Raw genomic sequence first — 25,110 nt, forward strand, 5'->3', positions numbered from 1 at the left:
GTGAGCTCTTGAACTGCTCAGCTGTCTCCTCTTCAGCTTCAACTGGCCAGCTGTCTCTCCTTGGTCTTGCCTTTGGGCCTTACTGTTCAACTGTCAACATTTTGGGATTTGAATGAGTCAATGTCCCCATATTATTGTGTATTTGAACACTTAATTCCCAGTGGGGCCGCTTTGGGAACGTTTAGGGGGATGCATGCTTACTGTAGGAAGTGTGTCACTGGCAGTAGCCTTTGAAGCTTTATGAGTTCTTAACCCCAACTTATTCCAGTTTGCTCTCTCATCTTTAGGTTTGTAGCTAGAGATGTATCTCTCGCCTTCCTGTTCATCCTGTCCCCTACCCCCAACCCGTTGCCTTCTCCTCTGTCAATTTGGTCTATAAGAGAAAACAATTTTTTTTCTACTGTGAGTACTTTTGGTCATAATAATTCATCTCAGCAACCAAAAAGAAGTTTACATACCACTGCTCCCATGCCCCCACTTCTGGGCTGCTTTCCTCATGTTAACAGCTCAGCCCGCACTACTAAAGTAGATAAGAAACGATCACTCCCCAGGTGCTTGAAAAGCTGGGAGATGACTCAGTTGGTAAAGCATTTGATTTGCACCCATTGGTCCCCAAAACCCATGCAAAAAAAATCCTGAGCATGGTGGCAAGTGCTTGTAATGCCAACACTGTGGCGCGGAGGGCAAAGACAGAAGGATCTCTGGGGTTCATGTCTGCAGGAATCAGCAAGATCCATGTTCAGTAAGAGACCCTATGTCAAACCAGACCATGGAGAATGATGAAGACACCTGATGTTGTCTTCTGGCATCCGATCACATATGTGAACACACACCCTTGAACATGCAAACATACATAAACATACAGATAAAATAAAGAAATTTAAAAGCTGGACGTGGCAGTACATGCTTTTTAGTTCCAGCATTTGGGAGTCAAATCTTGGTCTCTGTTTCTTTGAAACAAGGCTGGTCTACATTGCAAGTTCAAGGTCAACCAGGGCTAGACAGTGAGACCCTATCTCCGAGAGAAGGAGAGGGAGAGAGAGAGAGAGAAAGAGAGAGAGAGAGAGAGAGAGAGCTTTTATTGGCCCCAATCCTACAATACCAAAAGAGGCACACAGCATGTATCCCCCCAACTCCTTAAATAAGCCTGAACAAACCTGTTTATTTAGCCAGAGAAGCAGTGTTTGGTATCTCAGTTGTTGCTTCCCATGCTAATGAAAGTATTTGTTTCAACCAATCATAGTGCGTCTCACACGCAAATGAGGGTTTGTTTTAGCCAATCATGTCTTTGTCTTTTGGCACCAATCACATCACAGCAGTCTCTCTGCTAGACCATCAGAGGAAGTGCTTCTCTTCTGGCTTGAGCAGAAATGGCTACAGGGTCATGGAGAGTTCACCAGGGCTCCTGAGAGCAAAGAGTCCCCTACAGGTTGTTGGAACCACCCTTGCTAGAGCGCCACCTAGAGGAGCCAGGCTGCCCTCTATGATCCACACAGCGTGTTCAAGGCATTTATGCTGTCACAAGTGTAGTTGGCTGGCTACTTGACTGAGAGTCCTTTTGCTCAAAACAGTCAGAATCCAATAGCTACATATTATGGAAGAAATTGCCTACTCCATCCCCAACATGTTCATTTATTTAAGGAAAATAAGCACCCCAGGCAGAGCTTACAGTAAAAGTCTTGATGAGCCTGCCACTAACACTAACTTTTAAAAGGTTTTTAACAATGTTTAACACCTTGCTGAGTCCTTCAGGGAGAGGTAGAGCCTCCATATCTGTCTTGGAACTTTAATTTCCTTTATATTCTATTAATTCTTAGATTTCTTTTGCTTTCTTTCTTTCTTTTGTCTTTGAATAAACTCTATGTGCCCTAGGCTGGCTTCCAATACACTGTGTGCACCTTGAATTCCTGATCCTCTTGCTCCATGTCTTGAGTCTTGGTATCACACACAAACACCATCATGTTCGGGTATTTAGTGCTGGGGATGAACCCAGGGCTCTGTGTACACTAGACAGGCGTTCTACCAGCTATGCTACATTCCCAGCCCCTCGTTCTTAGATGCTTTTGTTGACTTGCCTCTTGTCTTAGTCTGCCTGGCTATAATAATAAAATGTAAAGGCTGAGCAGCTTAAAGACCAGAGATGCATTTTGTTACTGCTCTGCTGGTGGGGGACCAAGGTCAGGGTGCTCTGAGACAGACCCGAGGTCCCTGCCTCCCCTGGGGCACTGGGGAGGATTAAACACTAGTGAACATTGGTCAATACTACTAAGTTTGTTCACCAGTAATAAAATTGTTAGCTATGTTTCGAGCTTTTTCTAAGTGTTTGGCATGACATCTGATTATAAATGCTTTCTATAAGTAGCTTAAGTTGCCAAGAAGAACAGAAATTTGAGAGAAACCTCCCTTGGTCATGCAGGCTTGACTGGGTTCTTGACTAGAAACCTGACTGGAACAAACTCCTGTCAGCCTGGCTGTTGTAGACAAGGTCACTCTGAGGACAGATCAGCTGCTGCAGAGGACCTCCACAATACCAGCTGAAGACATGATCCAGTCACAGCATCGCCAGAACTGGCACTAGTCTGGGAAAGCCATGCCTCAGCTAGACAAGCTTCTGTGTCCATTCTATGCTGCTGAATCTGTTTTAACGTTTTAGGGTGATAGAAACACTACCACTTGATTCGATGTTCCAGAGATGGCATGGGACTGATCAAAACAGAGTTTTTTTATTTAAAACCTTTGCCATACCCCTCCTTCCCATACAATCAGTCCATGCTGCTTACTTTTCAAGTCAGGTAGGAGACAGTTCCTGTGCTGTCCCTGATGGTTTAAGGCAAGTGTTGGTGTACAGTATTGAGGGAAAAATCTCCCCAGTGGAAGTATTGTGACTCTGAGGGGAAAGATTTCCCCAGTGGAAGTGTTGCGGCTCAGAGGGGAAAATCTATCCTGGCTGTGAGGAGCCACAGGGTCGCACTGCACAACAAACCTCACTCAAGAGATTTATTGGGAAAGACACAGATGGTGGCTGCCTGTGCTCCACAGAGAGGCAGCAGGCATCTGAGCAGGAGGCAAGTTTTATATGAAGGGTTTCTCAGGGCAGAGTTTTGCAGGGTGGAGATTTCCACAGTGGGGATTCGTAGGATTTCGAGTTCTGAGATTGGTGGGTTTTGATAGCTTTTGAAACCCTAAAGTGGGATTGTACATTTACCCTACAGGAAGACCCAACAAGTCCAACAGTGCTACTCTTCAGGAATATTTGGGAGTGTTCATGTGTCACCTGGTCTTCATTGCTTTCTTCTAAACTTGATCTGGTCAGACTTCATGGGGGAAATTCGGACTTGCTGATAAGTCCCTTTGCTATGCTCATGTGTGTGGTAGACAGAGATTGATCCTTCTTCATTTCGGTGGGTGTGATAAAATTCACTAACAAGAGGAAACTTTGGGGACAAGAAGTTTAATTTGGCTAACAATTCGAGGTCACACACGATAGTTTTTTCTTTTTTTAGAAATAAAAGCAGAACTTCAATCCTCTAGTCACATTGCACCCATAGTCAAAATTGAAGACAATTAAAGTGGCATTCCTTGCTTACAGCTAGCTTTCAGCACTTTGATACAGCTGGAGGCTCCCTGCCTTGGCAGTGATACATTAATGGGTCTGTGGGTCCTTCAGACATTCACCAGTCTGACCATTAACACATTGTAACAAAGAAGAAGCTTTTCTAATATACTGTCTCCAGCTGCATCCTGAAATGTAGCTCCCAGCCGTATAAATCAGGGGTTTATAAAGTCAAAGAACATCACGTTACATTTATTTACAGGGGAGTAGTAGGTCATCTTGAATAAAACAAGTTTTTTTTTTTTTACGGAAGCATAATCATCAGTTAACCTCATGATGTGATATTTTGTTTAAGATCTAACAAATAATGCATGACTGAGGATCAGAGTGGGGAGCGAGCCACACTAGTGGGCTATAGAGGCCAGGCAGTAGTGGCTCACACCTTTAATTTCAGCACTCTGGAGTCAGAGGCAGATGGATCTCTGTGAGTTCAAGGGTGCTTGCTCTGCTCTACAGAAGATTGAATCTGTCTGAAAGAGAAACAGAGTGACACTTTTGAGCCCAGCACTTGGTTTCACATGACTTTAATCCCAGCACCAGGGAGGTGGAGACAGGAGTGAATATGGATGGGCAGAGAGAGGAATATAAGGTGGGAGGAAACAGGAACTCAGGGCTTTCAGTCTGAACATTCAGTTTGAGGTTCCCTAGAGACAGAATCTTTCCCCCTTCAGTGTGAGGATTTGGTAGAGGTAAAAGTCTCTTTAGTGACTGATTATTATGTTCCTGTTCTTTCTACATTTACCTCAATATCTGACTCTGGGTTTTTATTATTAAGACAATTAGAAATTGTGCTACATAGTGACCTATATTAACTTGCACAAACAACCGTTTTGTTAAAATTATATAAGACCAGGCAATTAAATAAAGGATACTGTCCAGTCCTTTACATCTCAAGTCCAATTTGACTTTATAGTTCCTATAAGCACCAACGTTTTTACATGTTTTGAATGGATTCTGTCCAGTGCAAGCGTGGCAAACATGGCTGTAGCAGGCCTTGTCCTTTTTGCTTTCCCTCTGCCTTGCTAAACAAACCTGTTAGATTATATCCCCGAGGCTAGCAGCAAGGCCTGTTCCCGTACTGGATACTTTCCTATGTCAGAGTTCTTCCTGAGGATGAGGACAGAAGTCCAGCAGGCTAAAGGCCCGTTTGGTTCACCTGATTGACATGCCCAATCCAAATACTCCACTACATCCTAGCCATTCTAACACAGACTTCCCTTTTCCTCTTCTGAACATGACACGCGCGGACCATTGCTGCTGTTTTTCTGCCTGAGTCAGAGAGCAGCGCTTTAACTCTATTTCCCACTAAATAAAGGATTTCTGTGGAACAGGTGTTTGAGTGTAGTCTGTGAGAAATTCGTGGGCAGGAGAAAGCCCCTGCTGTGGACACATTAGGGTGGGGTTTTCAGGGTGGAGTGTGATCTGCATTTATAACCCTGCAAGGTGGTTTCTCCCCCTCTTTCCTCATTGGCTGAGTAATCAGGAGGCTGCAGGCTCACACATCATCTGCAATTGACATGGGATGTTTTCCCAGTGCAAACCATAGATGGGTTTATCTCCACATTTTATGTCCTGAAGCTTTGAAGTGTTCTCTGGTGCATGACCTTTTTACCTGTGCAGGTTGTTACACAGGTGTGACTGTTAATAGTTTCCTGTTCTTTTGTTAATGATTGTGAGGATAGAGAATGTGGTTCAGCTGTTGAGAGTGTTGCCTGACTCCAGTTCCAGTCGTGTTTGAGTTCCTGTCCTGACTTTCTTCAGTGATGAAAAGCAATGTGGAAGTGTGAGACAAACAAACCCTTTCTCCCAATAACAATTCCCTCCCTCCCCCAAATATTGCTGACTGCTTGAGGTGGGCACCCGGGTCTCTGTGAGTTCAAGGCCATTCTGGTCTACAGAGTAAGTTTCAGGATTGGCTCCAAAGAGACACAGATAATCCCTGTTTAACAAAAGAAAACAAAACAAAATAAATCTCCCCAAAAGCGTCTGCACCCAAAAACGGGTTAAGGACCAATGAGATGGCTTGATAGGTAAAATCTCTTCCTGATGACCTGAGTGATCATTCCTGGAAGAAGCCGGTGTACTCCTGAAAGTTGTCATTTGTCCTCCACACATGTACAGTGTTGTATGTGAACCTACGTTCTCAAACACACACAACGATAAAAGTAAAATTACATAATGAAGACAAAACAACAACAAAGTGTTTGCTGTGATTGATTGCTTTACAGAGAGAGAGAGAGAGAGAGAGAGAGAGAGAGAGAGAGAGAGAGGATGAATCACCACAGATGGAACAGACCGAGTTTGGGAGGGAGAGTTAGCTACCCACAGACCACAGGCTCCAGACCACTGAAGCCAACACCAAGGCTGCCGCCTCCTTACTGTGCTGTGTTTTTTATTCCGCAGTGTGATGCTCTCTCTACAAGAATGAGCATCAGACCCTGTGTGTCAAGAATTAAGACCCCTGAAGACAAGGAAGAAAAGAGACACTCAAAGTTAGGTAAAGAGCAATGCTTGAGGTGGGTAATAGCAAACACCTATAATCCCCGAAATCAGGACCCCAATGCAGGATGATCTTAAGTTTGAGCCTACCTGCCTAGACTACAGAGTAACCGTGTTTCAAAGAGAGAAAAAAAATAAAGCAAAGAAAACTCATAGTCAGATCCTATCATGAGGTTAACTGATCAACAAGATTCCTCCAGGATTAGGACCTTTCTATCTTTAATAACTAAAACACTTAAATCAGCAGGTTATGCCAGAGACACCCAGAGATCTGCAGAATTTTCTAGATGGGCCACGCACAGGCAGAAGACAATGGGCACTCAGTGTCCATGGATGAGGTCCATGGGCACCTTGTCCCCTTGTGTGTCCTTCCCTCTATGCATAGCATGCCCACGCTGAGGTCTCACTAGCACTGTCTCACGGTCTCACACGAGCAGATCAGACATGGGGAACGCTACACAGATCCCTGCCAACCTCTAGGGCAGATACTTGTGTCAATCAGTGACACACAGCTCTTCCACACGGGCTCCCGCTGGTTATGAAGGCTGTGACTGGGGATACATTCTCCTCACGTGACTCAGAGGGATCAGAACCCACTGTGCCCCATCCCCAGCTTCGTAGGACTGAAAGCCCTCAAACCCTGAAGCCAGAAGTGGGGAAGGACGTTTCTCCATCAAACCCACTGTGGAAATCTGCACGGGGCATCCATTAAACACTGAGAACTGGGGCTAGAAAGATGGCTTAGCAGGTAAGAGCACTCCTTACTCTTCTAGAGGTCCCACCTCTGATTCCCAGCACCCACAGTGTTCAAAACCCTCAGTAAGCCAGGCGGTGGTGGCACACGCCTTTAATACCAGCACTAGGGAGGCAGAGGCAGGTGGATCTCTGTGAGTTCGTGGCCAGCCTGGTCTACAAGAGCTAGTTCCAGGACAGAAACCAAAAGCTGCAGAGAAACCCTGTCTCGAAAAAAAAAAAAAAAAAAAAAAAAAAAAAAAAAAAAAAAAAACCCTCAGTAACTCCAGCCTCAGGAGATCTGACGCCCCCTTCTGGCTGCTGCAGTTCCAAGTATAAGGACACCATGTCAAGAGAAAACCATCCACATCAAATAATAAAATTTAAAACACCAACTTTATTCAACAGAAACAGTGAAAAGGTCATGAATAAAATCAAAGAGCATAAATACTCTGTATGGTAAACCCTGAAACCCAATATCATGACCCCCTAAGACAGGATCTAACTACTGCAAAGCCAGGTCACCCAGGACCTCAGAGAGCATGCACATAGTGGACAAGACTGTGACTGCTCACTCAGGACACCCAATACAGAACACCCCACCTACACCTAGTCCTCACCTTCCAAACACTGAACAGTCAGCTGAGCCCAGCTAAACTCCTGGTGTAAACATGCCAGACTTCCCACTGAGGTCCCGAAGGTCCTAGACTGTCCAAGATGCTCCCCTAAAATTCTGGACCAACCGTTCCCCTGCCGCTCAGAACTGGCAATCACTAAATCTTCATATTCCCTGTGGTACTGGGCCAATAAGGGCTTCCTATGTATCATTGCCTCAGATATTTGGGATTCAAAAAGAAGGCTTAGAAAAGCAAGTGCAAATTTTCTTCAGAAATCGAATATGTTTGACAAACAGCCTCTCCCCTGGCTCCCTGCCCCAGTCCTTTAGGGTGTCACTCTGCCAGGGCAGGTAGGAGTGCACCTTGAAACCTTTCTTCCGCAGGGTGCAGTCGGCAGGCACCAGCTCCAACCCCAGTTCTGAGGACTCCAACATGCCGAGCTTCCAGCGGTTCATGTCCTGCTTTTGTGGTCCAGTCTCTAGGTAGAACACCACCAAGGCATCAGCGTTCAGCATCATCTGCCAGCGGTTTACCTGGGTCCTCACTACCCATAAAGGATTCATTGACACCAAGTACCAGCCGGTATCGGAGCCACACAACACCAAGAAGAAATTCTGTTTTTTCAAACAGGATTCTACCAGCTTGTTCGTGGGCCAGATGTGGCTCAACTCCAACAATAGAGGTTCGCTACGATGTGGGTCCACATTGAAAATATCCCAGAAGGACAGAGGGGGGATGATGCACTGGTGGGGGCAGGGAGAGAACCTACCTAATTTCCAGGGATAGGCCCAATACCTGTCATAATCCTCAGGGCATGGGTCCAGTAGTACAGCTTCCTCAGGCTGCAGCTCGGTCCCTATAGAGCCTGGGGTCAGGATGCCAGAATTAGTGACGTGCACTGTAATATGAAACTTATTTTGTTGGCCCTGTGCACAGCTTTGTCCTAACCAGTCCTCCACCTGAGATTCTTCCCCTGAATCAGATTTTTCCTCCGGCTGAGATTCTTCCTTTGGATCAGATTCATTTGCTGACTGAGATTTTTCCTGCAACTCAGATTCTTCCTCCGGCTGGGATTCTTCCTCCGGCTGGGATTCTTCCTCTGGCTCAGAGTCTTCCTCTGGCTGAGACTTTTCTTCCAGCTCAGAGTCTTCCTCTAGTGAGGCTCCCGACCCCGATAGTTCCATGTTCTCATCTTCCCACGGTTCTTCTTCCCAGTATTCCATCTCCAGCAATCTTCTATTTTCCAGGAAAGCTGCCTTGAAGCAGGCAAAGCAGATCTTCATCTGGTCTCCATGGACAAGCTGGTATAGCCATTCCGCATAGAGGCAGGGCATGCCCTTGGACCCATAGTGAACATTGACTGGGGGACACATGACCAAAAATCCTGCCTGTAGCTGATTGTACAGAGAGAGGAAGACTTGATTGATGGTCTCAGGATCTGGAGACCGTGTGATGCTGGGGTCAGTAGGAAACGGCCGAGAATAGAAGAACCAAGAAAAATGGGGTTCGCTTGGGATCTAGGGTATTTTGGGCTCAAAGCTATGGGAAAGTAGTGCGAAACCTTGGTGCCATTTCAATGAATACCCCCTTGAGGAAGTGGACAGACTTGAGATTCTATTAACTTCTCCAGCTTCATCCTTGCTCTAATGTCTGGTGAGCTAGAAAGGAAAAGAAAAAAATGAGTCTTTGGGTCCCCTGGGGGCTGACTGCTGAGCTCACTTAAGTGGGGGAGGGAGAGCTGGGGCCAGGTGCCCTAGTTCTCACCTTGAACAGATTGGGGAACCCCTTAACCACAGACCTAGGTACAGCAGCTTCCTCAGGTTTCATGACCCCAACCTCACACATGGGTGCGGCCACCCAATGAAGGTGGCCCACCCAGACCAATATCCACCCTCTGAGTGCAGGTGATCCCACCCACCAGTGCCAGCCACTGAGTCACCCTGCTCCCCTCACCCCAGGTGTGCATGTGGTCTGGCACCCCCTGACAGTATGCATGCACTGATTCCTTGCTTGCATCCAAGTGTCCCTCTGCCTCCTGTAGGCACCACTGAGGTCACTGTTCCTTCAAGGCACACGAATACCTGCGCTCGCGGCTTATCTTGTTTGGATAAGAGGATTCCTTCTTCCCTGTCTCTTTAGCAAATGTTCTTTAATACTCGTGAAACTGCTGACTTGGCCCTTGACTGAGTTTTAAACATATTTACCCCCTCTCTTGTGTCTTTTCATATTAAACAACTTTTGAAGGAATTCTTTCTGGATATTTGTAAGGGTTTTGGGACTCCTAGAATAATGAGGCAAAGGATACGGGGATCCCTTTGTCCTTTCTTCTGAGTTCGCCCTTCCCTGAGATCTGTTTGTTTAAATCTGGGAGCAGCACTCTGGGTGTCTTCACTGCAAGCAGGTGCCCACTGTCTACTCTGGACATCCCCAAGGTTAGGACATGGGGATGATGACATTCCCCTGCCACCGCAGGTCCATGGCACCATTTCACTGTCTCTACATGTGGCCCTTGGCACTCTCTTATTACCATGAACTAGAATCACTGACATGCATTCTGCAATGTTTTGTCCTATCCAGAATGTCACATGCTGGCCTCAAGCAACAAGAAACTATCTCAGTTTCCTTCCTTGGGAACAAACAGCGAGGATTCCCAGGTGACCTGTTGCAGTAGGAAGCAAGGTTCACCTCAGAGTTCAGTAATACTCCCTTAACTAGATATACCTCTGTTTATCCACTCACCTCCTGAAGAATACCGTGCTGCTCTCTGGGAGTTTGACAAGGAAAGCTGCTATGTTCATTTGTGAGCTTGACAGATACCTGGAACTCTTCACAGGCCCGGTGTGGTCTTCTCTCCTTCTCCTTGCCCCTCTCCCTTATCAACCTTGTGTCTGTGAGCTCTTGAACTGCTCAGCTGTCTCCTCTTCAGCTTCAACTAGCCAGCTGTCTCTCCTTGGTCTTGTCTTTGGGCCTTACTGTTCAACTGTCAACACCTGTGGGGTTGGGTTGATCCATGCCCCCGTATTATTGTGTATTTAAACACTTAATTCCCAGTGGGGCTGCTTTGGGGATGCATGCTTACTGTAGGAAGTGTGTCACTGGCGGTGGCCTTTGAGAATTTAAGAGTTCTTCACCCCACCTGCTTCCAGTTTGCTCTCTCATCTTCATGTTTGTAGCTGGAGATGTTTTCTCTCACCTTTCTGTTCTGCCTTCCCCTCAGATGTCTTCTCCTCTGTCAATGTGGTTTGTGTACACTCACTGCCGCTGAGATGGTTTTCAGTTTTTAGGATGAGAGAAACACTTCCACCTCATTCATTGTTCCAGAGAAGACATAGGACAGATAAAAACAGAGTTCTTTATTTAAAACCTTTACCATTCCCTCCTTCCCGCATAACCAGCCTGTGTTGCTTACCTTGTCCTTCCCATTGCCTTCTGCCTGTTCTCTCTGACTGTGCGTGGCCCATCTAGAAATTTCTGCAGTTCCCTGGGTGTCCCTGGCATACCTGGTGATTTAAGTGGTCAGTTATCAATGATAGAAAGGTCCTAATCCTAGAGGAATCTTGTTGACCAGTTAACCTCATGATAGGATCCGACTATGAGTTTCCTTTGTTTTATTGTTTTGTTTTTTTCTCTTTGAAACAAGGTTACTCTGTAGTCTAGGCAGGTAGGCTCAAACTTAAGATCCTCCTGCATTGGGGTCCTGATTTCGGGGATTACAGGTGTTTGCTATTACCCACCTCAAGCATTGCTCTTTAACTAACTTTGAGTGTCTCTTTTCTTCCTTGTCTTCATTGGTCTTAATTCTTGACACACAGGGTCTGATGCTCATTCTTGGAGAAAGGACATCACACTGCTGAATAAAGAACACAGCACAGCTACAAGAGCTAGTGCCAGGATAGGCTCCAAGGCTACAGAGAAACCCTGTCTCAAAAAAACCAAAAACCATTAAAAAAAAAAAAAAAGAACACAGCACAGTAAGGAGGCGGCAGCTTAGTTTTGGCTTCATTGGCCTGGATCTTGTGGTCCGTGTGTAGCTAAGTGTCCCTTCCCAACTCGGTCTGTTCTGTGTGTGGTTCGTCCTCTCTCCCTCCTGGTGAAGCATCCAGAACAACACGCAGGTTGCTGTTGTTTTGTTTTCATTATTTAATTTGACTTTTATTGTGTGTGTTTGAGATTGTGGGTGCACACACGCCATGGTACACATGTAGAGGTCAGAGGACAACTTTCAGGAGACCAGTCTTCTTCCAGGTATGATCACTTAGGTCATCAGTAAGAAATTTTACCTATCAAGCCTTCTCATTTGTCCTTAAACCTTGTTTTTGTGTAAAACCTTTTTGGGGGAGGTTTTGTTTTGTTTCGTTTCTTTTGTTAGACGGGGTTCTCTGTGTCTCTTTGGAACTTGCTCTGCAGACCAGGATAGCCTTAAACTCACAGAGACCCTGGAGCCCGCCTCTAGCAGTCAACAATTGTTTAGGGGAGAAGGTTGGGGAGAAAGGGTTTGTCTGGCTCACACTTCCACATCACTGAAGGAAGTCAGGACAGGAACTCAAACACGGCTGGAACTGGAGGCAGGCAACACTCTCAAAAGCTGAACCACCTCTCTAGCCTCACAATCATTAACAAAGAAAAAGAACAGAAAACTATTAACAGTCACACATGTGTAACAACCTGCACAGGTAAGAAGGTCATGCACCAGAGAACACTTCAAAGCATCAGGACATAAAATGTGGAGATAAACCCACCTATGGTTTGCACTGGGAAAACATCCCATGTCAATTGCAGATGATGTGTGAGCCTGCAGCCTCCTGATTACTCAGCCAATGAGGAAAGAGGGGAAGAAACCACCTTGCAGGGTTATAAATGCAGGGCACACTCCACTCCCAACACCCCACCCACGTATGTGCACAAGCAGGGGCTTCCTCCTGCCCATGGATTTCTCACAGACCACGCTCAAACACCTTTTTTCTCAGAAATCCTTTATTTAGCGGGAAATAGAGTTAAAGCGCAGAAAAACAGCAGCAATGGTCTGCGCGTGTCATGTTCAGAAGAGGAAAAGGGAAGTCTGTGTTAGAATTGGCTAGGCTGCAGTAGAGTATTTGGATTGGGCATGTCAATCAGGTGAACCAAACGGGCCTTTAGCCTGCTGGACTTCTGTCCTCATCCTCAGGAAGAACTCTGTCATAGGAAAGTATCCAGTACGGGAACAAGCCTTGCTGCTAGCCTTGGGGATGTAATCTAACAGGTTTGTTTAGCTAGCAGAGGGAAAGCAGAGAAGGACAAGGCCTGCTACAGCCGTGTTTGCCATGCTTGCACTGGACAGAATCCGTTCAAAAAGTTTATAATATCCTGTGCTTAAGAGAACTGTAAAGCCAAATTAGAATGGAAATGTTAAGGACTATCCAGTATTCTTTTTGTAATTACCTGTTCTTGAACTATTCTAACAGAACTGTTGTTTATGCAAGTTAATATAGGTCACCATGTGGCACAAATTCTAATTGTCTTAATAATAAAAACCCAGAGTCAGATATTGTGGTAAATGCAGAAAGAACAGGAACATAAAGAAGCCAGTCACTAAAGAGACTTTTACCTCTACCAAATCCTTATACTGAAGGGGGAAAGATTATGTCTCTAACAAATCCTCAAACTGAATGTTCAGACTGAAAGCCCTGAGTTCCTGTCTCCTCCCACCTTATGTTCCTCTCTCTGCCCATCCATAACACTCCTGTCTCCACCTCCCTGGTGCTGGGATTAAAGTCATGTGAAATCAAGTGCTGGGCTCAAAAGTGTCACTCTGTTTCTCTTTCAGACAGATTCCATCTCGTGTAGAGCAGAGCAAGCACCCTTGAACTCACAGAGATCCATCTGCCTCTGACTCCAGAGTGCTGAAATTAAAGGTGTGAGCCACTACTGCCTGGCCTCTATAGCGCACTAGTGTGGCTAGCTCCCCACTCTGATCCTCAGTCATGCATTATTTGTTAGATCTTAAACAAAATATCACATCATGAGGTTAACTGCCGACTTTGCTTCCATAAACAAAAGCTTGTATTACTCAAGATGACATTCGGCTTATCTGTAAATAAATGTAACGTGATGTTCTTTGACTTTATAAACCCCTGATTTATACGGCTGGGAGCTACATTTCAGGATGCAGCTGGAGACAGTATATGAAGAAAAGCTTCTTCTTTGTTACAATGTGTTAATGGTCAGACTGGTGAATGTCTGAAGGACCCACAGACCCATTAATGTATCACATCCAAGGCATGGAGCCTCCAGCTGTATCAAAGTGCAGAAAGTTAGCCATAAGCAAGGAATACCACTTTAATTATCTTTACTTTAGAATATGGGTGTAATATGACAAGCTCCTTGAGTTACGGCCTTTATTTCTTAAAATAGAAAACAAAAAACTATAGTGAGTGACCTGGAATTGTAAGCCAAATAAACCTCTTATTCCCAAAGTTTCCTTTTGTTAGTATATTTTATCACAACCACAGAAATGAAGATGGACCATCCTCTGTCTACCCACACATGAGCACAGCAAAGGAATTTATCAGCAAGTCAGGAGTTCCCCCATGAAAGTCTGACCAGAACAACCTTAGAAGAAAGCAAAGAAGACCAGGTGACACATGAACACCCACTAATAGTCCTGAAGAGAAACGCTATTGGACTTGTTGGGTCTTATTGGAAGGTAAAAGGTTCAACCCAAATTCTGGATTTGAAAAGCTACCAAACCCACCGATCCCAGAACTCAAAATACTTCCAATCCCCACCATGGAAATCCTATCCTGGAAAACCCTGCCCTGAGAAACCCTTTATATAACCTGCCTCCTGCTCAGATGCCTGCTGCTTCTCTGTGGAGCACAGGCAGCCACCATCTGTGTCTTTCCCAATAAATCTCTTGAGTGAGGTTTGTTGTGCAGTGCGACCCTGTGGCTCCTCACAGCCAGGATAGATTTCCCCTCAGAGCCGCAACACTTCCACTGGGGAGATTTTCCCCTCAATACTGTACACCAACACTTGCCTTAAACCATGAGGGACAGCACAGGAACTGTCTCCTACCTGACTTGAAGAGTCAGCAACACAACCTGGTTATATGAGAAGGAGGGGTATGACAGAGGTTTGAAATAAAGAACTCTGATTTTCTCAGTCCCATGCCTTCTGCGGGACATGGATGAAGTGGTAGTTCCTTCTCACCCTAAAGAGATGAAAACAATTTCAGCGGCATTGAGTGGACACAGAAGCTTGTCTAGCTGAGGCATGGCTTTCCCAGACTAGTGCCAGTTCTGGCGATGCTGTGACTGGATCATGTCTTCAGCTGGTATTGTGGAGGTCCTCTGCAGCAGCTGATCTGTCCTCAGAGTGACCTTGTCTACAACAGCCAGGCTGACAGGAGGGTGGGACAGTCAGGTTTCCTGTCAAGAACCCAATCAAGCCTGCATGACCAGGAGAGGTTTCTCTCAAATTTCTGCTCTTCTTGTCAACTTAATCTACTTGTATAAAGCATTTAGTATCCAATATCATAACAAACATTAGTTAAGCTCCACGCATAGCTAACAATTTTATTACTAGTGAACAATCTTAGTAGTATTGGCCAATATTTGCTAGTGTTTAATCCTCCCCAGTGCCCCAGGGGAGGCATCTCTCTTCTTTAAGCTTGCTAGCCTTGAAATTTAATTCTTACAGCTAGACAAACTAAGACAATAGGCAAATCAACAAAAGCATCTAAGAACGAGGGGCTGGGAATGTAGCTTAGCTGGTAGAATGCTTGTCTAGTGTGCACAGAGCCCTGGGTTCATCCCCAGCACTAAATACCCGAACATGATGGTGTTTGTGTGTGATACCAAGACTCAAGACAAAGAGGCAAAGCATCAGGAATTCAAGGTGCACACAGTGAATCGGAAGCCAGCCTAGGGCACATAGAGTTCATCTCAAAGCCAAAAGAAAGAAAGCAAAAGAAATCTAAGAATTAATAGAATATAAAGGAAATTAAAGTTCCAAGACAGATATGGAGGCTCCACCTCTCCCTGAAGGACTCAGTGAGGTGTTAAACATTGTTAAAACCTTTTCAAAGTTAGTGTTAATGCCAGGCTCATCAAGACCTTACTGTGGGGCTGGAGAGATGGCTCAGCGGTTAAGAGCATTGCCTGCTCTTCCAAAGGTCCTGAGTTCAATTCCTGGCAACCACATGGTGGCTCACAACCATCTGTAATGAGGTCTGGTGCCCTCTTCTGGCCTGTAGGCATACCCACAGACAGAATATTGTGTACATAATAAATAAATAAATATCAAGACCTTACTGTAAGCTCTGCCTGGGGTGCTTATTTTCCTGTAAATAAATAAACATGTTGGGGCTAGAGCAGACAATTGTATTTAGTAATATTCAGCTGGTGGATTCTGACTGCTTTGAGCATAATGACTGTCAGTCAAGTAGCCAGCCAACTACACTTATAACTGCAGAATTCCCTTGAAAACGTTGCCATGGATCATAGAGGGCAGCCTGGCTCCTCTAGGTGGCGCTGTAGCAAGGGTTGTTCTTAGAATTTGTAGGCCACTCTTGGGTCTCAGGAGCTCTGGTGAAATCTCCATGACCCTGTAACTATTTTTTCTCAGGCCAGAGGAGAAGCACTTCCTCTGATGGTCTAGCAGAGAGACTGCTGGGATATGATTAGTGCCAAAGACAAAGACATGATTGGCTAAAACAAACCCTCATTTGTATGTGAGGTGCACTATGATTGGTTGAAATACAACCTTTCATTAGCATTTGAGGCAAGCTGTGATTAATTGAAACACCCCTTCTGGCTAAATAAATAGGTTGTTCAGGCTTATTTAAAGCATAGGGGGATACCTACTGTATGCCTCTTTTGATATTGCAGAATTGGGGGCAGTAAAAGGCGCTCCTCTCTCTCTCTCCCTCTCTGTGGTAGAATCTCACTATCTAGCCATGGTTGACCTGGAACTTGCAACTTGCAATTTAGACCAGCCTTGTCTCAAAGAAACATAGACCCAGATATGACTCCCTAATTCTGGTACTAAAGTTATGTACTTCCAAGTCTAGCTTTTAAATTTCATTATTTTATGTGTTTGTTTATGTATGTCTGTTCACATTTATGAAGGGATGCCAGAAGCCAACATCAGGTGTCTTCACCATTCTCCACGGTCTAGTTTGACATAGGGTCTCTTTCTGAACATGGAACTTTGCCCTCTGCCCCACAGTGTTGGAATTACAAGCACTTGGAAGAACACTCAAGACTTTCTTTTCTGTATGGGTTCTGGGGATCAATGGTTGCAAAGCAATTGCTTTATCAACTGAGTCACTCTCCAGCTTTTTGAAAGACCTTGCAAATGACCCTTTCTTATCTACTTTGGTAGTGCAGGCTGAGTTGGTAATAAGGGAAATGCAACCTAAAAGTAGAGCATGCAGCAGTGGTATGTTAACTTCTTATTTGTTGCTGAGATGAAATATCATGACCAATGTAATCCACAAAAGAAAAAAATTATTTTCTCTTATAGAACAAATTGATAGACGAGAAGGCAATGGGGGAGGGGAGGAGGTGGGCAGAACAAAAGGCAAGAGAACACATCACCAGCTACAAACATGGAGATGAGAGAGCAAACTGGAAGCAGGTGGGGTGAAGAACTCTCAAAGTCTCAAAGGCCACCACCAGTGACACACTTCCTACAGTAAGCATGCATCCCCAAAGCAGCCCCACTGGGAATTAAGAGTTTAAATACACAATAATACGGGGGCATGGATCAACCCAACCCCACAGGTGTTGGCAGTTGAACAGTAAGACCCAAAGACAAGACCAAGGAGAGACAGCTGGCTAGTTGAAGCTGAAGAGGAGACAGCTGAGCAGTTCAAGAGCTCACAGACACAAGGTTGATAAGGGAGAGGGGCGAGGAGGAGGAGAGAAGACCACACAGGGCCTGTGAAGAGTTCCAGGTATCTGTCAAGCTCACAACTGAACATAGCCGCTTTCCTTGTCAAACTCGCAGAAAGCAGCACGGTATTCTTCAGGAAGTGAGTAGATACACAGAAGTATATCCAGTTAATGGAGTATTATGGAACCCTGGAGTGAAACTTGCTTCCTGCTACCCCGGGGAAAGCTAGCTGTATGTTCCCAAGGGACGAAACTGAGATAGTTTCTTGTTGCTTGTGACCAGCATGTGACATTCTGGATAGGGCAAACATTGCAGAATGCATGTCAGTGATTCTAGTTCATGGTAATAACAGAGTGCCAAGGGCCACATGTAGAGACAGTGAAATGGTGCCATGGACCTGTGGTGGCAGGTGCATGTCATCATCCCCATGTCCTAACCTGGGCAATGTCCAGAGTAGACAGTGGGCACCTGCTTGCAGTGAAGACACCCACAGTGCTGCTCCCAGATTTAAACAAACAGATCTCAGGGAAGAGCAAACTCAAGAGAGAGGACAATGGGATCCCCGTATTCTCTCCCTGATTTTTCATGGAATCCCAAAACCCTTACTAATAAACTCCAAAAAGAATTTCTTCAAGAGTTGTTTAAGAAAGAAAAGACCCGGAGAGGGGGAAATATGTTTAAAACTCAGTCAAGTGCCAAGTTAACAGTTTCACCTGTATTGAAGAATTTTTTCTAAAGAGACAGGGAAGAAGGATCCTCTTATCCAAACAAGAGAAGCCACAGGTCCAGGTCTTCATGTCCCTCGAAGGGACAGTGACCCAGGGACATAGGGCACCCAAAGGCTGCCTAGAGGAGGCAGAGGGACTCTTGGGTGTGAGCAGGGAAGCAGCACATGCGGCCTGTGAGTGGGCACCAGGCCACATTGGTGCCTTGGGAGAGGAGACCTGGGTGACTCAGTGCCTTAGCTTCCTGCATTTTGGGGCTCAAGGAAGACATGTAAATGAGCTGGAGCATTATGGGTATTGGCCCTTTATGAGGTCCTGGTGTTGTGGTGGGGCAAGCCTTCAGTCAGTCAGTGTCAATTAGTAGGCTGACTGGGAGCTGAGCCAGGAAGCCAAGGAAGGGAAGGGCTGAAGGCATGGTGAGTGGGGACTGGTTGTGTGGGATCGCCTGCACCGAGAGGGTGGATATTGTTCTGGGTTGGCCTCCTTCACTGGGTGGCCGCACCCACGTGTGAAGTTGGGGGTCATGAGCCCTGAGGAAGCTGCTGTACCTGGGTCTGTGGTTAAGCAGTTCTCCAATCTGTTCAAGGTGAACAGTGAGATCCAGGGGACCGGACCCCAGCTCTCCTCCCTTCTGGGATCTCAGCATCCTGCTCAGCAGGGGGCACCAAGCCTCATTCTTTCTTTGCCTTTCTAGCCTTTCAGACATTGGAGCAAGTGTGAAGCTGGAGAAGTTTCTGGAATCTCAAGACTGTCCACTTCTCCAAGGAGGGAGCCATTGAATTGGCACCCAGGTCTCGCACTACTTCCCCATAGCTTGGAGCCCAAACTCCCGAGACCCCCTACTGCACCCCATTTTCTCCTGTTTCTCCTGTTCTCAGCTTTTCCCACCTGACCCTAGCATCACATGGTCTCCAGAGACTGAAGCCATCAATCAAGTCTTCCTCTTTCTGTCCATCAGCTACAGGCAGGCTGTTTGATCATGTGTCCCCCATTCAACGTAGGCCGTAGGGTCAAGGGCATGTCCTGCCTCTATGTGGAATGGCTATACCAGCTTGTCCACAGAGACCAGATGAAGATCTGCTTTGCTTGCTTCAAGGCAGCTTTCCATACTAATAGAATATTGCTGCAGATGGAATACTTGGAAGGGCTACCATGGCAGGATAAGCCCCAGGAACTCTCAGAGTCAGGATTAAAGCCAGAGGAGGAATCTCAGCCTGAAGAAGAATCTCAGCCCAAGGAAGAATCTGGGCCAGAGGAGTGGTCAGGGCAAATCTGTGCAGAAGATCAAGAACATATGTCTGATTCCATCAGTGACTATTCAAGTCATGGCTTTCTGACTCCAGGCTCTGTAGGGTCAGATCTGGAGCCTGAGGAAGCTGTACCCCTGGACCCAGGCCCCGAGGATACTGACTGGAATCAACCCCTTCCCTGGAGATTAGGTAGCTTCTATCCCTGCCCCCACCAGTGCATTATCCCCCCTCTGTCCTTGTGGGATGTTTTCAATGTGGACCCATATCCTGAGCAACCTGTGTTGTTGGAGTTGAGCCCCCTCTGGCCCATGCGCAACGTAGTAGGAACATGGTTGGAAAACCTGGATTACAACTTGGTGTTGTGTGGCTGTGGTACTGTCTGCTACTTGCTGTCAATGATTCCTTTATGGGCTGTGAGAACCCAGGTCAATCGCTGGCAGGTGTTGCTGGACACGAAAGCCATGATGCAGGCCCACCTGGAGACTGGACCTCAAAAGATGGACCTGAGCCGCTGGAGACTGAGCATCCTAAAGTACTCAAGGATGGGGTTAGAGCTGGAGCCTGCTGACTGCACCCTGCGGAAGGGCGGCTTCAAGGTGCACTCCTATCTGCCCTGGCACAGGGACATCCCAGAGGAATGGAGCAGGAAGCCAGAAGAGATATTGTTTGTCAATAATATTGAGATTATGTGTTACCTGAGAGCTTCCTCTCCTGAGCCTTCTTTTTGAACCCCCAATATCTGAGGCACTGATACTTAGGCACCCCCATTGCCCCAGATCCCTGGGAATATGAAGATTCAGTGATTGCCATTTCTGAGTGGCAGGGGAACGGTTGGTCCAGAATTTTAGGGGAGCATCTGAAATAGTCTAGGGGCTTTGGGACTTCAGAGGGAAGTCTGGCATGTTACAGCAGGAGTTTAGCTGGGCCCAGCTGACTGTTCAGTGTTTGGAAGGTGAGGACTAGCTATATGTGTAGGTGGGGTGTTCCGTATTGGGTGTCCTGAGTGACTAGTTAGAGTCTTGTTCACTATATGCATGTCCTCTGAGGCCCTGGATGACCTGGTGTGTGCAATAGTCAGATCTAAGGATGTCATGAGACAGGGTTTCAGGGTACACTGTACAGAGTATTTATACTGTTTGCTTTTATTTGCCCCTTTTGCTGCTTCTCTTAATAAAGTTGGTGTTTTAAATTTTATTATTTCATGTGGATGGTTTTTCCTTCACATGGTGTCCTTATACCTGGTACTCCAGCATCCAGAGAGGGCGTCAGATCTCTTGAGGCTGGAGTCACTGAGGGTTTTGAACACTGTAGGTGCTGGGAATCAGAGGTGGGACCTGTAGAAGAGTAAGGAGTGCTCTTACCTGCTAAGCCATCTTTCTAGCCCCAGTTCTCAGTGTTTAATGGATGCCCCGTGCAGATTTCCACAGTGGGTTTGATGGAGAAACGTCCTTCCCCACTTCTGGCTTCAGGGTTTGAGGGCTTTCAGTCCTACGAAGCTGGGGATGGGGCACAGTGGGTTCTGATCCCTCTGAGTCACGTGAGGAGAATGTATCCCCAGTCACAGCCTTCATAACCAGCGGGAGCCCGTGTGGAAGAGCTGTGTGTCACTGATTGACACAAGTATCTGCCCTAGAGGTTGGCAGGGATCTGTGTAGCGTTCCCCATGTCTGATCTGCTCGTGTGAGACCGTGAGACAGTGCTAGTGAGACCTCAGGGTGGGCATGCTATGCATAGAGGGAAGGACACACAAGGGGACAAGGTGCCCATGGACCTCATCCATGGACTCTGAGTGCCCATTGTCTTCTGCCTGTGCGTGGCCCATCTAGAAATTTCTGCAGATCTCTGGGTGGCCCTGGCATAACCTGCTGATTTAAGTGGTTTAGTTATTAATGATAGGAAGATTCTAATCTGGAGGAAACTTGCTGATTAGTTAACAACATGATAGGATCTGACTATGAGTTTTCTTTGCTTTATTTTTTTCTCTCTCTTTGAAACACGGTTACTCTGTAGTCTAGGCAGGTAGGCTCAAACTTAAGATCCTCCTGCATTGGGGTCCTGATTTCGGGGATTACAGGTGTTTGCTATTACCCACCTCAAGCATTGCTCTTTACCTAACTTTGAGTGTCTCTTTTCTTCCTTGTCTTCTGGAGTCTTAATTCTTGACACACAGGGTCTGATGCTCATTCTTGTAGAGAGGGCATCACACTGCAGTATAAAAAACACAGCACAGTAAGGAGGCGGCAGCCTTGGTGTTGGCTTCAGAGGTCTGGAGCCTGTGGTCTGTGGGTAGCTAACTCTCCCTCCCAAACCAAACTCGGTCTGTTCCATCTGTGGTGATTCATTCTCTCTCTCTCTCTCTCTCTCTCTCTCTCTCTCTCTCTTTCTCTCTCTCTCTCTCTCTCTCTCTCTCTCTCTCTCTAGGAAGAAATCAATCACAGCAAACACTCTGTTGTTGTTTTGTCTTCATTATGTAATTTTACTTTTATCGTTGTGTGTGTTTGAGAACGTGGGTTCACATACAACACAGTACACGTGTGCAGGCCAAATGACAAATTTCAGGAGTACACCGGCTTCTTTCAGGAATGATCGCTCAGGTCATCAGAAAGAGATTTTACCTATCAAGCCATCTCATGGGTCCTTAACCCGTTTGTGGGTGCAGACCCTTTTGGGGGGAGGTTTAATTTTGTTTTGTTTTCTTTTGTTACACAGGGTTTCTCTGTGTCTCTTTGGAGCCCATCCTAATACTTGCTCTGTAGACCAGGATGACCTTGAACTCAGAGAGACCCGGTGCCTGCCTCAAGCAGTCAACAATATTTGGGGGCAGGGGTGGGTATTGAGAGAAATGGTTTGTTTGTCTCACACTTCTACATTGCTGCTCATAACTGAAGGAAGTCAGGACAGGAACTCAAACAAGACTGGAACTGAAGGCAGGTAACACTCTCAATAGCTGAACCACCTCTCTAGCCTCACAATCATTAACAAAGGAACAGAACAGAAAACTATTAATAGTCACACCTGTGTAACAACCTGCACAGGTAAGAAGGTCATGCACCAGAGAACACTTCAAAGCATCAGGACATAAAATGTGGAGATAAACCCACCTATGGTTTGCACTGGGAAAACATCCCATGTCAATTGCAGATGATGTGTGAGCCTGCAGCCTCCTGATTACTCAGCCAATGAGGAAAGAGGGGGAGAAACCACCTTGCAGGGTTATAAATGCAGATCACACTCCACCCTGAAAACCCCATCCACGTGTGTGCACACAGCAGGGGCTTCTTCCTGCCACGGATTTTCCACAGACCACACCCAAACACCTGTTCTCTCAGAAATCCTTTATTTAGTGGGAAAGAAAAGTTAAAGCGGCTGCTCTCTGACTCAGGCAGAAAATCAGCAGCAATGGCCTGCCCATGTCTCTTAAGAAGAGGAAAAAGGCAGTTTGTGTTAGAATGGCTAGGATGCAGTAGGATATTTGGTTTGGGCATTTAATTAGGCGAACCAAAGGGGCCTTTAGCTTGCTGGACTTCTGTCCTCATCCTCAGGAAGAACTCTGACATAGGAAAGTATCCATGTACGGGAACAGGCCTTGCTGCTAGCCTTGGGGATGTAATCTAACAGGTTTGTTTAGCAAGGCAGAGGGAAAGCAAGAAGGACAAGGCCTGCTACAGCTGTGCTTGCCATGCTGGCACTGAACAGAATCTGTTCAAAAAGTTTAAAATTACTGTGCCTAAGAGAACTATAAAACCAAATGGGAGCCAGGCGGTGGTGGCAGCGCACGCCTTTAATCCCAGCACTCGGGAGGCAGAGGCAGGCGGATCTCTGTGAGTTCGAGGCCAGCCTGGTCTAGAAGAGCTAGTTCCAGGACAGGAACCAAAAAAGCTACAGAGAAACCCTGTCTCAAAAATAAAAAAAAAAATAATATAAAAACAAATGGGACTCTCATATTTTAAGGACTGTTCAGTATCCGTTTTGTAATACCTGGTCTTGAACAATTTTAACAAAACTATTACTTATGCAAGTTAATATAGGTCACCATATATCACAAATTCTAATTGTCTTAATAGTAAAAACCCAGAGTCAGATATTGAGGTAAATGCAGAAAGAACAGGAACATAAAAATCAGTCAATAAAGAGTCTTTTATCTCTACCAAATCCTCACTAAAAAAGGGGGAAAGATTATATCTCTAACAAATACTCAAACTGAATGTTCAGACTGAAAGCCCTGAGTTTCTGTCTCCTCCCAACTTATATTCCTGTCTTTGCCCATCCACATCACTCCTGTATCCACCTCCCTGGTGCTGGGATTAAAGTCATGTGAAACCAAGTGCTGGGCTCAAAAGTGTCACTCTGTTTCTCTTTCAGACAGATTCAGTCTTGTGTAGAGCAGAGCAAGCACCCTTGAACTCACAGAGATCCATCTGCCTCTGATTCCAGAGTGCTGAAATTAAAGGTATGAGCCACTACTGCCTGGCCTCTATAGCCCACTAGTGTGGCTAGCTCCCCACTCTGATCATCAGGCATGCATTATTTGTTAGATCTTAAACAAAATATCACATCATCAGTTTAACTGCTGATTTTGTTGCTGTAACCAAAAGCTTGTTTTGCTCAAGATGACCTTCTGCTCACCTGTAAATAAATAAACTTTATTCTCTTTTCCTTTATGAACCCCTGGCTTATGGGGCTGGGAGCTACATTTGAGTATAGACCTGGAGCCAGTATATGAAGCAAAAGCTTCTTCTTTGTTACAGTGTGTTAATGGTCAAACTGGTGAATGTCTGAAGGACCCACAGACCCATTCATGTATCACTTCCAAGGCAGAGAGCTTCCCGCTGTGTCAAAGTGGAGTAAGCTAGCTGTAAGCAAGGAATGCCACATTAATTTTCCTCCCTTTTGACTATGGGTGCAATGTGACGAGAGGATCGAGGTTCTGCCTTTATTTAGTAAAAAAGAAAGAAAGAAAGAAAGAAAGAAACTATAGTGTGTGACCTCAAATTGTAAGCCAAATAAACGTCTCATCCCCAAAGTTTCCTTTTGTTAGTGAATTTTATCACAACCACAGAAATGAAGATGGACCATCCTCTCTCTACCCATACATGAGCTTAGCAAAGGGACTTATCAGCAAGTCAGGACTTCCCTCATGAAAGTCTGACCAGAACAAGTTGAGAAGAAAGCAATGAAGACCAGGTGACACATGAACACTCACAAATATTCCTGAAGAGAAGCACTGATGGACTTGTTGGGTCTTCCTGTAGGGTAAAGGTCCAATCGCACTTCAGGGTTTCAAATGCTATCAAACCCACCAATCTCAGAATTCAAAATCCTACGAATCCCCACTGTGGAAATCTCCACCCTCCAAAACCCTGCCCTGATAAACCCTTCATATAAAACTTGCCTCCTGCTCAGATGCCTGCTGCTTCTCTGTGGAGCACAGGCAGCCACCATCTGTGTCTTTCCCAATAAATCTCTTGAGTGAGGTTTGTTGTGCAGTGCGACCCTGTGGCTCCTCACAGCCAGGATAGATTTCCCCTCAGAGCCGCAGCACTTCCACTGGGGAAATCTTTCTCCTCAATACTGTACACCAACACTCGCCTGAACCATGAGGGACAGCACAGGAACTGTCTCCTACCTGACTTGAAGAGTCAGCAACACAACCTGGTTATATGGGAAGGAGGGGTATGGCAGAGGTTTAAAATAAAGAACTCTGATTTTCTCAGTCCCATGCCTTCTGCGGGGCATGGATGAAGTGGTAGTTCTTTCTCAGCCTAAAGAGATGAAAACAATTTCAGCGGCATTGAGTG

General features: G+C 45.9%; 2 protein-coding genes across 2 annotated transcripts; one reads left to right on the forward strand and one right to left on the reverse strand.

Moving 5' to 3' along the window:
• Positions 1-7,691: 7,691 nt before the first annotated feature.
• LOC121444600 (testis-expressed protein 19.1-like) lies at positions 7,692-8,834 on the reverse strand. Its single transcript, XM_041646460.1, has one exon. It carries the CDS (start codon positions 8,832-8,834, stop codon positions 7,692-7,694), a length of 1,143 nt encoding a protein of 380 aa, XP_041502394.1.
• Positions 8,835-19,041: 10,207 nt separating this feature from the next.
• On the forward strand, positions 19,042-20,040 carry LOC121444601 (testis-expressed protein 19.2-like). Its single transcript, XM_041646461.1, has one exon. It carries the CDS (start codon positions 19,042-19,044, stop codon positions 20,038-20,040), a length of 999 nt encoding a protein of 332 aa, XP_041502395.1.
• The last annotated feature ends 5,070 nt before the right edge of the window (positions 20,041-25,110 follow it).

The sequence above is a fragment of the Microtus oregoni genome, unplaced genomic scaffold (genome assembly GCF_018167655.1).
Source record: "Microtus oregoni isolate MIOR12 unplaced genomic scaffold, Mior012 000134F_ref0000037, whole genome shotgun sequence".
Lineage (NCBI taxonomy): Eukaryota > Metazoa > Chordata > Mammalia > Rodentia > Cricetidae > Microtus > Microtus oregoni.

What these genes read in the sequence shown, in the direction of transcription:
- LOC121444600 (XM_041646460.1), bottom strand. Translation starts at nt 8,834, where the DNA reads ATGTGTCCCCCAGTCAATGTTCACTATGGGTCCAAGGGCATGCCCTGC.
- LOC121444601 (XM_041646461.1), top strand. Translation starts at nt 19,042, where the DNA reads ATGTGTCCCCCATTCAACGTAGGCCGTAGGGTCAAGGGCATGTCCTGC.